Raw genomic sequence first — 16,177 nt, forward strand, 5'->3', positions numbered from 1 at the left:
TTCTTTTTTCTCTGACTGGAACCCCATACAATCGTACATCGCCATCCTGTTAACTTCGCCATTCGCCTCTCCTCAAAAAAAATGCAGACAGCACGACTACAACTCGTCCGTCTAACTGAGGCCCATGTGGCTGGCTACCACGCCATTTGGTCCGACCCAGTGTCCACCCGATGGAGCGCCCACGGCCCATGCAAGACACTGGACGATTCCCGACAGTGGATGTCCAGTCTGTTACTCGACGCGAACCCCATGGGTGAGAACTATGCGGTACTCCTTCGGCAAGATACCGACTTGGATGACATCTCCAATCAGCTCAAGGGGAGTCAAGAAGGCGCCGATGATTACAAGCCATATGATCTTTTGGCGCATGGGGGGTTTATTGGATGGGTTGGAACATGGAGAACGGACCCTCTCCCAGAAGTGGGCTTTATATTTCACCGATCGACTTGGGGGCTGGGGTTTGCAACGGAAGCTTTGAGAGCGTTTGTGGAATTATACCGGTTGTGCAAGCCGCAGTTCAAGGTGTTGGAGGCATATTGCGATACGGAGAATGACGCGTCTGTTAAGGTCTTGCGCAAATGTGGGTTTGAACTGGTTGACGTGACGAGGAAAGACTACGTTCTTCCTTGGATGACACCGCCCGAGCGAGATACAATGCAGTTTCGTCTGATCAGGGCCGGTACTGTGGAGGAGTGAATGAAGGGCTAGGGAAGTTATATGTGCTGTGAACTACGCTGGGATTCCTTTGGAAGGAGTGATTTTGTGGACATTTTCAATATACCCGCATGTATATGATTCTCGCTGCCAGAGGATTTAGTTATACATGCCTGTTACTTCTAGACGACCTTTGTTATCGCATTGAATATTAACTGTATTCCTTGTTAAAAGGCCAACACCAATCCTTGTCCATCTTTTCGTAAGATATTGGGTTACGCGATGTTACCCTGGATGCGTCAGTCTGGCTTCTTTAATGGCAGCTCTTGTTTGCACAGCTCCTTAAGCTTATGCGATATTATGACGGACAAATCACTGTATGAGGGCGTTATATGGGGGCATTGTGAATTAGAGAATTTATAACGATTGTATACATGCGATAATCTCGGGTGCTTTACTCCCCAAACAAATGGAAAATCAACATTAAAATTGTACATATCATGCTGGCCTCGTCGTAGATTGCCTGGTCACAGGTTGGTATCGGCTTCGACGATTCAGTAACCTGCCATGACAAGTTTGTGGAACGATTCCTCCGACTTTGACTTGGTGCGAGGTCAAGTATTTCGAATATCCTCTCTGACATAATATCTTTCAGTATACACAAAGGAAAAGTGGGTATATAATTTCGGCCATTAAAAGTTCCTCATCTGCGCGCATTGTCGAGTAGAAGCTGTGTTGCTTCACTCCAGCCCGATGCGTCCACCATCTGCATCACAGTCTTACCAGTCTCATCTTGCTTTTCAAGATCCACACCTCCGCCCTTTTCTACCAGAAGACGAAGGAGCCTCACATCTCGGTTCTCGATGGCCTGCATTACCGCGTTCCATTCCCGATACGTCTTGTTCGGGTCTGCGCCCTTCTCGAGCAGCAATTCGATCATCTTAAAGTCTCCATCGTGGCATCTACGGACCGCCTTGACAATGGGAAGATGCTCACCGGGCGCATTGGGGTCTGCGCCGGCTTCATTCAGCAAGAACCGCACAATATCTTCGTGACCCTCGCGAAGCGCGGTCGTTAACGGGGAGAAAACCCCGCCATTCTTGTACTCGACGCTGGCACCCGCTGCTAGCAGCAACTTGATACTCTCTAACTGATTCGCCAGCACGGCCATTTCCATGACCCCTTTGTGCGCCGACAGGTCGGTCACGGCGGGGAGGAGCTGTTCCAGCAGTGTTGGAGAGCGGACGGCCATACAGACCGGCCAGTCTTGGCCACGCTGGTTGGGGTCCGCCCCATGCGCCAACAGGAGAGCCATTAGATCGACGCGGTTATCACGAATGGCCGTTGTGAGGGCTGTATGTCCTTGCGTATTGCGATCGTTCGGATTCGCACCGCCGTGCTCCAACAGCCACTGCGCCGCCTCTGCGTTGTTGACTTGCACTGCCATTTCGACAATGCCTGGTGGCTGGTGCAGGTCTGCGCCGGCGTCGACGAGATCAGGAAGAAGGTGTGTCCGGAAGTGAGTAACACACTTCCACGCCGGATACTCGGATGCCATGACATTGGGGTTCGCGCCGTTGGCCAGCAAAAGTGCAAAGATGTCCCCACGGTTGTCTCGGATCGCGGAGCATAAAGGCGTATAAATGCCGTCTTTTTTAGAGTTTGGGTCAACGCCAGCTTGTAATAGGATGCGCACCGAATCAATGTTGTTGATGCTTGTTGCCTGTTCCATAATACCCGGACTCTTTCGGACATCGGCGCCACGGGCCATCAGGATTCGCAAACATGCCGGCCGATAGATGGCTGACCAGAGAACATGTTCCGGTCCAGGGAGGTTTGGATTCGCCCCATGGTCTAGAAGTGTCGTCACGATCGTCACTTGGTCGGCTTGGACTGCTTCAAACAACGCCGACTTCCCTTCCCGGTTCTTCAAGTTTGGATCCGCACCAGCATCCAGAAGGAGATCGACTAGACGTTGAGGAGCTTTCTTCCGGATAGCTTCGATTAGCACCGTGCTTCCATTCCTCATCTCATGATTAGGATCTGCTCCATGCGCAAGTAGGACATGGACGAGACCCGTCTTCAGGCTCGTGATGCACAACCCAAGAGGAGACTCGAGCTCAGACCCAGTCATGAGACTTGGGTCTGCACGGTATTTCAACAACAAGGTCGCTCCATCCATGAACGACCCTTCCACGGCAGAGAAGAGTGGTGATTTTCCTTCTTTGTCTGGTCCATTCGGGTCGGCTCCAAAAAGCAGCAGCAGGCGCATCCCTTCAATGTCACGGTGCAGGATCGCCTCATTCAGGGGATGTGTATTCTCGCCCATGTCTGGTGATACGCCACTATCCAGCAGCTGTTCCATTAATTGATGGTTTCTCGCCCGCACGGCAGACGCTAAAGCATTCTTAAGATGACCGACATTGGCAGCGCTGGTATTACTCGGCGTCCGTTGCGGCATACTAGGTAACTCCTGTTTCCGGTATGATGCTTTACTCGGCAGGATAGAGCTAGGGTTAGCATCTATCTCCTGAGCTAGAGTGGATGCTGAAGAGCTCTGGAGGTGGGGACGATCTTCTCCTTTGCTGGTTGTATTTCGAGTCCTGATCTGTGATAACTCGAGATCCCTGCCATGGTGAGAGCTCGATAATGAAAGGGAATCCAGCGAGAGGACCGACGACAGGGTCTCTGGCATTGACTCGACCAATGTTCCGCCCCGACTGCCCACGCCAGGCTCTCGGCTGACATCGTCCTGGCTGAATGATGGCTTCGGCGGTACTGGTGGAACAGGCACCGAGGGAGGAGGCCCAGCGGGCGCTGTTTTCACGGCCTGCGGTGCTTGCTTCATCTCAGCGATCCCGCGTTCTAGCGTCTTCGCCTTATTGATTCCAGCCACCGACCTCCCCTTCGCCATCCGATCTAGTGCTGCAGCGAGCCCTGCGTATCCGACTCCGACTGATTCTTCCGGCTTAGCATCGCCAAGAGACCAGTGAAAAGCCAGGACACTGATCTGTAAAGCCTCCATCGTCTTCTTGAGCGACTCCCGGATCTTGCCCAGCTCGTGGCTAGGTCGGTTCCATCCCTTTTGTAGCTTTCCCAGTGCCCCACGGTGTTCGTACTGGATCAGCCTAGTCACGACCCGGTCCAGGTGCTGAAAGTCACGGTATGCCTCTATAAACTTCTTCTCCACCTCCTGAACAATGATTCGGGGTAGCGGCCGGTTCGCTGTCGTCGACTCGCCGAGGCCAGCTTCGATAGTCCACAGGGAACGGCATGTATCGAGAAAGACTTTGGAGAGATCACCAAAGCCATCTGGTATATCGTGAACCGTACTTAGGTAGTCGAGCATCCGAACGGAGATGCGATTGCCTAGCTGAGTTGCCTGGGCAGAAATTGCAAAGACGGCATCCTCCGGGGTAGGAGCCATGACACTGCGGGGTGGGAAGAATGTTTCGTATCTCTAAAGGGGGTATTCTTGTTTCTTTATGTCCTGTTGCCAGTTTCAGATGGTTGTTGGATTCTTTGTTCTTCGTGGAAGGTACGACGTCGGGGTTAAAGGAAGACTTAGGCCAATCAAGTCCGTCAACGCACACGATACCTGTTTGATTCCCAACGGTGGAGTCAACGATTTACAACTGAAATGGGATTGCCTTCGTGAATTGGTCTCATTGGATATTAGCCAGTTGCTCCGCTGGGAAAGTGGACCACGCAAGAACCCGTCGCAGGCACCATGTGCTAGTCAAACAATTGGGGTTCCTGGTGGGCACTCCCTTAGCTATGATGATCCTGTGTCTGGAGCCAACCAAGATCCTGGGACCTCAAAGACCCATCGGAGACGTACAGTCGAGTATTGTGCACGTAATCTACTTCTCAAAACTGGGCCAAATTCTGACCCCGCGACAGTGAGCCGATCGACATTGGTTCTGTTGTGTTTACAAACAGCATACGATCAATGATTTGCAGTTCCCAGCTTCGCGGATAATGACCACAACTGCTCCCCCTTACCTTGCGGGAAAGGAGCGTCTGCATCTCCGCAGGGTCAGAATTTTTTAAACCGAGTGGGCACCATCCCGTCAGCTGCTGGCAATCTGGGATAGAATGCGCGAGAATCTGACGCGATGCCAAGGGGAAAGTTTGGCGAACAAAGTTTAGGGTTTCTTGGCACGTGTTCGAGACTGCGCTTGGTGAAGTGGTTTGGGTACATCCGGAAAGTCTCGTCCGCGCGACGCACCGAATTGGTCATGGTTGCGAAAGATTGGCTACTGGGGCGCTTCGTGCATCAAGGGACAAAGCCGTTGATGTTGCGCTGGTGGAGCCTGGAGCCTGGAGAGAACCAGACTTTGTCCTCTGGCGCCGTGGTGCCAAATGCAAAGAAGCATGGCCTCGGTGTATCAGCATGCGTAGTCTAACCCTCCTTATTTTGTTCCTTTTTTTCACCACAGATGTTCGATAAAGAATAAGCACTTTGCTCTTAATTCTCGTTTGTACTTCACCCATTAATATTCCCCCCACCCCCACCCCTTTTTTTTTTTATCCCACCAAGAAACCCAGCCTCGTGGTAATCTCGGAGGGAAGGGAAGAAAGTTGGTGGCGGCTAGTGGTCTAAACCTTTGGAACCGCTGAAACTAGACTGCTGGCTAGCGGTAAGCCCTAAACCTCAAGTTGGGCTTCAAGCGTGTGATCGTCACTTTCAAGCCCTGGCCAAATGTCTCACTAAATCTCGCACCGTAATAAAAAAGGAGCACCGGGACAAGACCCCAAGACTGTTATCTAACCCTGATATCTCCGCGTTGAAGATTGGCGGACGGTCGCATCCTTGTCCTTATCCATGTTTCAGACTTTGTTTTTCGCTATCCACGGCTTAAGTGAACCTTTAGTCACAGTTTCCGCATCTTTTCGATTTCAAACCCCGAATCTTGGTAGCTTTATACACTTTTCGCCTTCCGTCCATGGGTTTGCATAATTACCTCAAGATTGGGTGAGCGCAGGGTTACATTCATATCGTGGATCGGATTATTCAGCCGTCTGGGCATTCAACGCCACAACGAATGACAGTTGCCGTCCAGGTTGAGCGATATACTATCAGGTGGAGTGCAATGCATCGATCTTTCGAAGTTTAAATGACCATGATCTGGTCCTGTTGTCCGCCCAATGATGCTCTCCCATAAATATCTCCACCTGGCCCACATCGTTTTCAGGTCATGGGCCCAGTCAGTTTCTGCAGGTGCATTCGAGGCATTGAGCACGAATAGCTGGGCACACAGGAGGAGCATACTATGTCCCTTAAATCCTGCCTCAGAAAAGTATTAATTGTGGACAATTCAGTAGAACAATGCCCCATCACGATGTGGGTCGTTGGACGAAGCGAGTTGCCAGAAGAACACTCACGTCAAGTAGCCTTTACTTATGCCTAGTCCCTGTTTCAGGTCGACGCACGAATCTGCAGTTACTGCCGAACTCAACTAATCATTCGGATAGTACGTTTCTACTATAATGACCAATGTGTCGTCGATCATCTCTCACAGGTAAGTTGCATAGTGTCGGTCGGGGAACGCGGCAATGACCGCTAATCAATGCGACCTTTTGCCTTTTTGGAAGTAAGATGTGCCATCGCCCCATGGGGGGTCTGTGCATGACAGCAAGAAAAGGGATATACACACTGTGCTTTCAAAAGGGGCTCCTCGGGATGCCTCGCCGTTGTGAGCCTCCTTTGTAGATCGCAATTCGCAACCCCATTCTTGGTGTTCGACTTTATTTCAACATTGGCGTAACTCCTTAATCTCCCAGTATACTTTACCAATGACGTGTATGATGCGCATCAGGGAAGCGCGAAATATGCTCAGGGGGATATTCATTTATTTAGCCTCCAGCAGTTGGGTTACCTGTTCCGGCAGTTTTGGAAAGCACGAAGTTTGCACCGCTGCCTCATATTCCAGATTAATAACCAACCAATTAGAGTTTACGGTCTAACTCAGCTGTTCAAAAACTTGGAATTCAACGGATTACGAACTCGCCATGGCAGGGCAACGCCCCATGAAGTCTGTTGTTAGTCCAGACCTCCGTATGGCTGTGCCCAGATTGTGGCCTACGGCTCTTTGATAACAATGTCACCCTTTTTTCTCATATTTTGAGTATGTGGTACAGGAGGCTCATCCCCAACACTTCTAGACCGGGATCAAGGAGCCGAGGTATACGACTAAAAAATGCCCTTTAAGTGAGGAACGTTTGTAGGAAGCTGGCTGCATTGAGATTCTTCGTCCTTTTGACGAAGGATTCACGCATCACTTCTTATCTTCTGCTTGATATTTGTTTTTTCTTCTCATTCTTATACTCGTTGGTGGTATCAATCTTTGTCGAATTAACGACTTGTCGTTCAGATGGATATATATATGCAAGATGTTAGCACCAAGATACATGTCAACAACCATGTAAAGCTGAACCCCATGGTACTGAATTCATGTATCCCTCACATCGAACAGCGCCTAGGAAATCAGATCATTTCCATATTCTTCTCCATAAATGTATTATAACCAATATTGACGATGAGATGTATAAGAACGTGAATAGCTTCATCTTCTTGTCTAAAGGGGAATAGCCTATCGCCAAGCCGGATCTCGGTAAGATCCGATCCCGAACACGTGCTTCTTTTTGAGATATACGAGACGATATACTTGCCAAGTTCTGCATACTCAACGTTGTGGAGCACAACTTCTTTCTGCTGATTAATCAAGAAGGGGAGAAATGAAGAATCATAGCTTCATATGTGATTATAAATAATGAGACAATGTGAGAACTTTTGTACCCCATACGATGGCGATGCTTCGTGAGCCGTCTCATTGTACTCTCACTTGCGATTGATTTTGCCCATTACATCCTACCTACCTCCTGCTATAATGAGAGTCCTGATCGTTGGCGGCACCGGGACCATCGGTGGTCACGCAGCTCTACATCTCCAGTCGATTGGCCACGATGTTTCAATCGCCGGTCGTCACCCACCACCAGAGACAACCGCTCTTATCCAGCTTCCATATATCCAGGGAGACTTTGTCCAAGAAAGCTTTACAAAAGATCACTTAACCGGCTTCGATGCAGTTGTTTTTGCTGCGGGCCACGATATTCGTCATGCACCAGAGGGGGAGAACTTTGACCAGCATGTCCTCTGCGTGAATGGCGAGGCCATCCCACGATTTGCTCGTTTAGCGCGTGACGCCTGTGTGAAGCGCTTTGTCTACATCGGAAGCTTCTACCCGCGCATTGCGAAAGATTCGATCGATTCCAATGCATACGTTCGCTCTCGAAAGCTGGCTGCCGATGGTATACTTGGTCTTGCAGGAAAAGAGTTCAATGCATGTGTTCTCGAGGCCCCCTTCGTCGTAGGGATCGTACCGGGAATGAGTACGCCCATGTTTGAAGCCTACATACGCTACGCCAAAGGGGAGTTGGGGATCCCATTCTTCGGGCCACTTGGTGGATCGAATTTCATGTCGACTCAGTCCCTATCGGAGGCAATTGCAGGTGCTTTAGAACACGGCGAGTCGGGCAAAGCTTACCTGTTAGGTGACGAGAATCTCAGCTTTGCAAGTTATTTCCAGAGGTTCTTTGACGCTGTCGGTAATAACGCGACACTCCCATCGCTCGATCAAGAACACCCGCTGATACCTGATGCGGTCATTTACTCGGGTCGAGGAAACACAGTGTCATATGAACCAGACCCAGCTGATGTCGCGCGACTTGGCTATCGCCGTCACGATATCAGTAGAGCAGTTCTTGAGATTGTCTCCTTTTTCTAGCTGATTTACGAGAATTCAACCGATGTTTTAAATAATATAATCTCAATATGAGGAAACTGTTCAAAAAAATATACTTTTTTTCATCCAAATACAAAAGTAATTATACTTTTGTTTTTAAAAACAAAAAGGAAAAAAAGGCAAAAACAAATAAAATATACTTTTCTTTAAAAGGAAAGAAAACAGAGCCAAAAAAAAAAAGGAAAAAGAAAAGAAAAAGAAAAAGAAAAAGAGAAAGGAAGAGGGCGTATTAAACCACCTTCGCACTCTTGAATATTTTATGCCAAGGTTTCTGGTACTTTTTGGCCTCAGGACCCCCAAAGGGCCCGCTGGTTGTGGCTGCTGCTGCTGCTGCTGTGGTTGTTGCTGGGGCCGTAGAGGGTCTCGAGCCCGTTGTCCCTACCGGGGGCACTGGGGGCGCCGGGGGCAAACGGCCTTCCTCCATCAGGAGGGTTTGAACGTTTGTCTTCCTGGGTTTGACACAACAACAAAAGAAATTCTCACCCTCGACCCTCCACCACTTACGTCGTGCTATAAGATCTTGCTATTAGTATAGACTTTCCTAATGATTAGAGATTATCCTACGTGGAGGGCGGGTGAGATGATAGGCGCGGTTCCAGTCATCGAAGGTATTGGGAGTATACTCCCCAATTGCGTATCTATATAGCAGTACATATTCTCAGCCTTGTTCCAAAGCTGGATACGACATAGTACAGATAATGCATACCTTTGTTTTGCTCTTAGGAAGCAAATGGCAAGATGCCACCTCGGATGAACGCTGGGAAGGAGGCCAAGAGCCAAGAGCAAAGAGCCAAGAGCAAAGGCACACAGATATGAGTGTGTGCTGAACCGAATAGATACAGAGGTATCGTAAAGAGTATACCTTATCAGGAGTTACTTCGATATTACTGGGATCAAATTTCCCCGACCGGATATCTACATAATAGTAGACATTATGCGTTGATTAGGCCAACGGCGATGGTAGAAAGATGGAATGGGGTATGTTGGCAGCCGAAAAGCCCCAGGGTAGAGATGGACAACAGATGGAGATGTTGAGCAGGATGGAAAATGGAGCGACAGGAAAAATTTGAGAATGAACAAAAGAGATGAGTCAGAGCGCTATTCGTCTGCGTGAATCGTAATACTAGGGAGGGAATACACCTTCCTAATGTAATTTATAGCCGTAGGAGTTTCTGGGAAAGAATTGCCGGTGCAGTTACCAAATACCAAATACCGTGTCCCAGCTAGGAGAGAGAGCAAGACAGTTCCAACCCCTGGATATCATCTAGTATACATTCGTATTCTGGGAGAGACCCTGATGCAGAAGACATGGTAAAGCTTTTGTACAGGTCCGTCTTTATGTCTAGTACTAGATGAAAGAGAAGGGAAGAGAAATAGATGATTTTCATACGAACAATCCCCAGGCCTTTAGCCCGGGGGCTCTAGTCCTGCTCTGTGACCGTTTCTGACTTACTGCAATATTGCCGTCCACAGCAGTAATTGAACCTGCTCAGATGATAGAGCAACAAACGTATTTAATTCTTATCAAGAAGCTAGGGGGAAAAGCACAAATAAGCAGAAGTAAACAGCCATCAAAGCCCCCAGACATAGGCGTTGATCAAAGACTTCGTATAGGAAGCACACGGCCCTTTGACGTCTGCCTCCCCAACGCCAAACTCTATTACTGTCGGATCCTCTTCAGCCTCCATAAAATCAATCCGAAATCCTCTCACATCCTCGCAACACTTGCACGCTATTGTGCAGTGCCCAAGATGATTTGGGCGGTTGGAGCTTCGAGGCTTCATGCAACAACCACACCCTCTCCCACAACATCCACCCATATCTGCACATTCGGTTTGCAGCCATTTTGTGAGATACCAATCACTGTTTCGGCGACGACAACACAGAGCACGCTTTAAGGGCCCATCTGGAAAAGCTCTGAGTATAGTTTGTGTCTCTAGTTCCGCCAGCCAAATACCACGATTAAAGCCCTGGAGGTCATTTTGAATACTCTCCATCTCTGTCACCAAGGTATCTGCTACTGACGGCGTCTTACTGAGTTGCTGAAACAGAGTGTCATGCTTGAGTCGTAGGGAAGCCTCGTACTGTATAAGGCAGCGCTTGCCACGCTCGTTTACCCAATAGGATTCAAAATGCTCCCAGAGTTGGGGCTGATAGGCACGCCAATCTTCTTGTTTTTGGCGAAGCTGCTGGGCTTTTCGTAAGTGGCCGCCCTGCTCGAGTTTATCCTCGACACGCCGGAGAAGCGGTTCAAATCTCTTTGCAAGGTAATCTTTCAGAGGCATTATTAACTGTGGGTACGTATTGGGGGTTTGTTAGCTTCAGTAAAAAAAAAAAAAAAAAACAATGTAGAAAAGGATCATGGGCAAGGGTAAAACGTAGTGAGGAATTTTACGGTGAATATGTCATCCAACATCATTGTTCCATCGCCCCAATTTCATCGTCGTCTAGCTTTCTACGTCCGAGACCGGCCAATCTTCTCCTCACGTATTGTCAACCTAATAGGTACACCTATATCCTGACGTACATGGTGAGCTTCTGCCGCCAACCTCTGCATTCAGGTCCAACCTCCGTCCAAAGTACGGAGATACTACGCTAACCCAACCTTCCTTCTACCCAGATATCCTCCAACTAGCTTCTGACTAACCTCGGGAGTTCGCGGCGTTGATGACGATGGCACCGATTTAACTCTGATCCCCCAATGCCGAACGCTGCGACAAACTAGGGAGGTACACACCCACCAGACTGTCCTGGTTGAGCTCTTCATTCTTCTGCATTCTGAAGGAAACTGTACCGATTCTCATTTTTGTCATAATAGCATGGTAACGCCTGCCGGTTACTCTTGAAATTTGAAGTACTGTTTGTTTGGATTTCCAGCTGCGTGTACATAGAATAATCAAAGCAGTTTCTAAACATCCTTATAGAAATAATAACAAGGAAATCGAGTTCAATTTATCAAGAACGAAGAATCAATTTCAAGTACTCAAAGAAAATGAATACCACCACCACAACTCCAACGCCCGGCAGCCCTCTCGATACCTCAAACCCGCTAACTACCGGGACGCCGAGGGGTGATCATATACACCCGGGGTGGTATCTGGGGTCATCGGCCCTGGGCCTGCTGGCAATTGTTCTTATAGGGGTTTCGATTTCTTGGTCTCGTATTTGTATAATGCGTGCGAAGCAGAGGTATGTATAGCCTATAACAAGCTTCACTTTCGTTCGAAGGATGGTTAACAGTATCCCCTATTATATAGATATCCTGCAGCGGGGTTTACCCCCACCAATATTGACGATGCGGAGCGACTAATGCTCCTGAATAGACGACCGCGTAAGATACTACATGATACTGAATAGAATCGATACTAATATGAAGATCGTATAGCACGAAGAAAGTGGTGGCAGGTTGTCGGGGAAAACCTATGCTGTTGCTGTGTTAAACCCAGCGAGAAAGACATGAATTATTGTCTTCGCCTCTTAGAGGAAGGCAGGATGAAACAGCATGAGGCCAGAAATGCATCTCAGACGCCTGCGAACGCCCCCCAGGAGGCGCCCAGTACTACGCCCCCGTCGCCCTCCAATGCCTCCCAGGTGTCCGGGAATGCCTCCGCACCCTCCAATGCTTCCCAGGTACCTGGCAATGCGCCCCCTGGGTCCCCAGCAGTTCCCTTGGCCAGCGGGAGTGCTGGAAGTCCTACAATTGCTAGGACCACGCGGGAAAGGTGGAAACGCTGGTCGAAGAAGGGGATAAAGGCCATGTTTGGTTAAATAAGCCCTTTTCTCTTTTTTCTCTCTCACTCTCTTTGCGCTTTTGTTTTGTTTTATTTTTATTGTTGTTTTCTCGTGAAGTATAATTACTGTGTATAATTAATAAACCAATATATTTTATTGATGAGTTTTTAGTGTCTATCAACTCAACCAAAGTTGGTTGGAAACAACATATACACACAGTGGTATCGTAACATCCATGCATCTGAAAGATATCCAGGTCTTTCTATAGTCCACATCAAACACCCCAAGCAAAGCAACGCATTCTATAGACTCTGCTTTCCGGCAGTTTCAATCGGCAGCAATACCATCGCCACAAAAGAAACCAACAAAAGGGCACCGGAAGCATAAATGGGGGCACTGGGGTTGCTCGAAGCATAAATACCAATAATCGGAGCACAGAGACCGGCAATGCGGTTCAGACAACTCGCGATACCGGTTCCAGTGCCTCGGTTGGGAGCCGGGAAGACTTCCGGGGTATAAGCATACAGCACACCATACATGATCATCTGAGTGAAGGATTCTAGAGCGGAGCAAACCAGTTGAGTATCGGCCGTCTTGGCCGCGGTAAAGCAGAAGAGCAGGACGGCAGTGATACAAGTGGAAATGGCCATGGTACCTTTCCGACCGATGTACTTGATGTCGACCATGAAGAGAGCAAGAATCGGTCCGAAAAGACCGGTGACTGACGTGATCGCGTAGTTACGGTAGGTCTCGTATGTCGAGGCCGTCGAGCCGAGATATTGGGGCAGGAAGGCATTGAACAGCGTGTATCCCATGCCGATGGTGGTCCAGCAGAGCCAGATGAGAATGGCTAGGTTGGGCTGTCAATTATCATTCAGTCACAAAAGTACCCCGGAGCAAAAAAAACTTACTAGTGATTGCGAGGCGCTTGGATGAAAACAATGGAGCGATCTGCGAGGTGGAGAACTTGGAGAGAGACCGGGCGATGATCTCCTTAGAGGAGAGGTTTTGTTTCTCGGTCGTGTCCGCGGATCCGCCAATCTCATTCAGGATTTCCGCCGTGAGCCATGTCTTTTTCTTGTTGCGATGGGCAACGCCGTGGATCGCAGCAACGGCATCCTCGTCCCGACCTTTGGCGACCAGGAACTTGGGCGATTCGTACAGCTTAAAGAAGAGGAATCGACACATCCAGAAGACCATGGTGATGGCACCCAGGGTCAGAACGAGGTACCTCCAACCCATGTTGTCTGCCCGAGTACACGTGCTCGCATCGGTACAGGAGTAATTAGGGATGAAGGCCCAGGCAAGCATACTGATCGCGGGTCAGTACATTTGGGAGACAATGATCGTGCGAGTACATGGGATGGATAGACGGACCTGGCAATGAGAGTCCCCACCGACCAAAATACGGCCAGTGAGCTCAGAATATGTCCTGAAGACTGGGGTAAAAATTCGAGGAAGATGGCAGCGTCCACCGGCAGGTTTCCACCCACTCCCAATCCCAAGCAAGCGTATAGTGCGCAGGTACCTACCCAGCTCGGACCACCACCCGACGCCAGACCAAAAACGCCACACAAGAAGAGGGTCGTGTTGAAAGCCAATCGACGTCCAATGAGATCAGACGCAAGACCCCAGAAAGTGGCGCCAACAATCAGGCCCACAAATAAGGCACAGGTGGTGAAACGAACATAAGATTCAGAGATGCCGAATTCCATAGACAAGGGGGTTAGAGTTAGGGCCACTCCCTGCGCGCAATTGAGTTAGTTCGGCTACCCGTCTTCGTTCGACACGTTTAGGGCGAGAATCAAACCGTCTTACCTGTAGCCAAAGGCTGTACGCGTGAAGTGGTTAGCATGGGATCATCGACGTTAGAATAGAGCTTGGGTCCGCTCACTTGTCGGCCGTCCAGCCAAATCCACACAGAATATAGAGCTCCCATTGATACCGGCCCATGCCGATATCCTGGATGGCTTTATTGATAATTTTAGCCTTGCCTGTGATGGTCTCCCAGTCAGACATACGAAGTCCTCAATCTAATCAGGGTAGCGAGCCATGGCTAGGGGAAATGGAACGAGATAAGGGAAAAGGGTTGGGGTGTGGCAACAGTGGCATCGGTGCAATAGCCGGCTCATTTGGAGTTGAATAAACTCTCCCCCCACAAGGCAAAAGTTAACATACGATCATAGACAGAGTTATGGCCCGAAGCGGCCACGGAAGAATCAACCTCCGCACGAAGAGCCTCGAGCGTTAGCGTGCTGCAGTCAGTCGCAAAACCAGCACCCTTTTCTTGAGAATCTAAGCTGTTGGCGTCCTTTTCCGCAAGGGGGATCGAATTTTGGGCATCGGCGAGGGGGATCACGACATCCGGGATTTGCGAACGGTCCCGTTGCAAGGACTTAAGCCAATCCATCTTGATCAGGCGTTCGGGAGTCGCAAAGGGGGACACGATCGGAATGAGGCGCGTGGCAAAAAGAAATGGGCGACCTAACAGCTGCTGGGGGTTGTCTGTCGGGGTCCTAATATGGCACTGGATACCTTGCGTCTGGGCTGACTCTGGTGTCCGTCCGTCGGAATTGTTGCTGCTGGGAAGCTCTTTTACAACCTGGATCGTGAGTGGGCAAGTTGTCGCAGGGCGCTATTCAGGGCAGATGCTAGATGGCGCAATGGCTGGCGTGCGTCCAGGATTGGGCAACAAAGCTGCAGGGGGTGTCACGATGGGAGTTGGCGCAATGGAATTCTATCAACACAGGTTGCTCTCTGGGTTTTCCGCCTGGGCGCGTGGTTGAGTTGTCCGGGTTGGGTTTTTCGGTCCTAGAATTGTTATATCTAGTGTTGTCCGATACCACAGAGCAAAAGTGGGTAATAATTTTGTTTCGTATATTATCTCGGCAGAATAGCGCGGGTAACCACAGTCCTTCGCAACCCAAAGATGTCACACAGTAAAGAGGGAGGTCAGATGATTCAGTCGTAGTCAGAATCAGACTCCAGGAAACTGAGGGGGGTAACGGAATACCTCCTCCTCTAGATGGGGCAAGTGGGGGGAGGGGGGGAAAGGAAAGAATGGGGAAGAATAGGGTAGGATGGAGAGTAAAGCAGCGGACGACGGAAGGGGGAATTTTTGCGCGCTATATAACCCACGATTCATGCAACAATGTATCTCCGTCATAGGACTAATGGGAAAAATTTCACATAATATCAATGCAGAACGAGCAGGCCCACCGCACTAGTAGGCTCAACACCAGGGCTAACGAAGGGCTGATGGTGTACGAAGTACACTTCAAATTTGCTCTTGCCCAGTACAAATACATAAGGGCACACCCTATTTTCGGGGTGAACGACCGGCATGTCGTCTTTGCGCGGACCAAAATCATTGCTAGCGGCACATCTAGTACTATGGAACTTGAGGATGCTGGATCGCTATCCTCATGGCGCTTCGGGGCTGAGGCATTTTGCCCCTTCCTACTCGGGTCGACACTGGGTGTGTCTGTGTGTGTGCGTGTGTGTGCGCGTGCGGCTTATGTGGGTGACGGTGGAGAATGGGAGAGGGCCGGAGAGAAGGGAAAACCAGGAAGCAACAGAAAAAAAAAATTTTAACATTGTATGATTCGATGTCGTTGGGGTAGACTTCGCGGTTCTTAACAAAATCGGCTGGTGGGGCGGAATGTGAGTCGATAATTTCCTTCCGAAGGCCTGCCCAACGCTCATTCGCTTCCTCCTGTCGTAATCGGACGTGCCAAGTCCTCGAAAGTAGGCGAAACAGGAAAGGGAAATGAGCGTTCGGTCGGAAAGTGTCGTCGGCTTCGACCGCTCAACACCCACTTCGTGCTTGCACTACGAATTAGCCGAGTATCCACTGAAAAAAAAGTCCTCGGGATACTTCCGGTTGTTTTCGGAAAACGACGTCATTCCATTTCTCACACGAGTCGTCGGGAAAAGACGATGTACTCCGTATGGTACGTGGACATCATTCTCATCCTGAAGTT

General features: G+C 49.5%; 5 protein-coding genes across 5 annotated transcripts; 2 read left to right on the forward strand and 3 right to left on the reverse strand.

Moving 5' to 3' along the window:
* On the forward strand, positions 1-887 carry BDV27DRAFT_126324 (GNAT family N-acetyltransferase). Its single transcript, XM_032066518.1, has one exon. It carries the CDS (start codon positions 82-84, stop codon positions 694-696), a length of 615 nt encoding a protein of 204 aa, XP_031928789.1. The 5' UTR covers positions 1-81; the 3' UTR covers positions 697-887.
* A 367-nt stretch (positions 888-1,254) lies between these two features.
* On the reverse strand, positions 1,255-4,426 carry BDV27DRAFT_100364 (ankyrin repeat domain-containing protein). The gene has a single exon (XM_032064261.1). The coding sequence runs from the start codon at positions 4,079-4,081 to the stop codon at positions 1,358-1,360; it is 2,724 nt and encodes a 907-aa protein (XP_031928790.1). The 5' UTR covers positions 4,082-4,426; the 3' UTR covers positions 1,255-1,357.
* Positions 4,427-10,033: 5,607 nt separating this feature from the next.
* BDV27DRAFT_156593 (uncharacterized protein) lies at positions 10,034-10,747 on the reverse strand (the record flags this gene model as incomplete). The annotated part of the gene is made up of 1 exon (XM_032072360.1): positions 10,034-10,747. One exon carries the CDS (start codon positions 10,745-10,747, stop codon positions 10,034-10,036), a length of 714 nt encoding a protein of 237 aa, XP_031928791.1.
* A 707-nt stretch (positions 10,748-11,454) lies between these two features.
* On the forward strand, positions 11,455-12,230 carry BDV27DRAFT_156594 (uncharacterized protein; the record flags this gene model as incomplete). Its single annotated transcript, XM_032072361.1, has 3 exons — positions 11,455-11,651; positions 11,720-11,793; positions 11,848-12,230. The coding sequence occupies 3 exons, from the start codon at positions 11,455-11,457 to the stop codon at positions 12,228-12,230; spliced, it is 654 nt and encodes a 217-aa protein (XP_031928792.1).
* Positions 12,231-12,460: 230 nt separating this feature from the next.
* BDV27DRAFT_100408 (major facilitator superfamily domain-containing protein) lies at positions 12,461-14,998 on the reverse strand. The gene is made up of 6 exons (XM_032064263.1): positions 14,373-14,998; positions 14,089-14,188; positions 14,013-14,025; positions 13,572-13,939; positions 13,106-13,506; positions 12,461-13,044 (listed from the first exon to the last, which is right to left on the reverse strand). The coding sequence occupies exons 1-6, from the start codon at positions 14,602-14,604 to the stop codon at positions 12,497-12,499; spliced, it is 1,662 nt and encodes a 553-aa protein (XP_031928793.1). The 5' UTR covers positions 14,605-14,998; the 3' UTR covers positions 12,461-12,496.
* Between the last annotated feature and the right edge of the window lie 1,179 nt (positions 14,999-16,177).

Source organism: Aspergillus caelatus (genome assembly GCF_009193585.1).
Source record: "Aspergillus caelatus strain CBS 763.97 unplaced genomic scaffold BDV27scaffold_63, whole genome shotgun sequence".
Lineage (NCBI taxonomy): Eukaryota > Fungi > Ascomycota > Eurotiomycetes > Eurotiales > Aspergillaceae > Aspergillus > Aspergillus caelatus.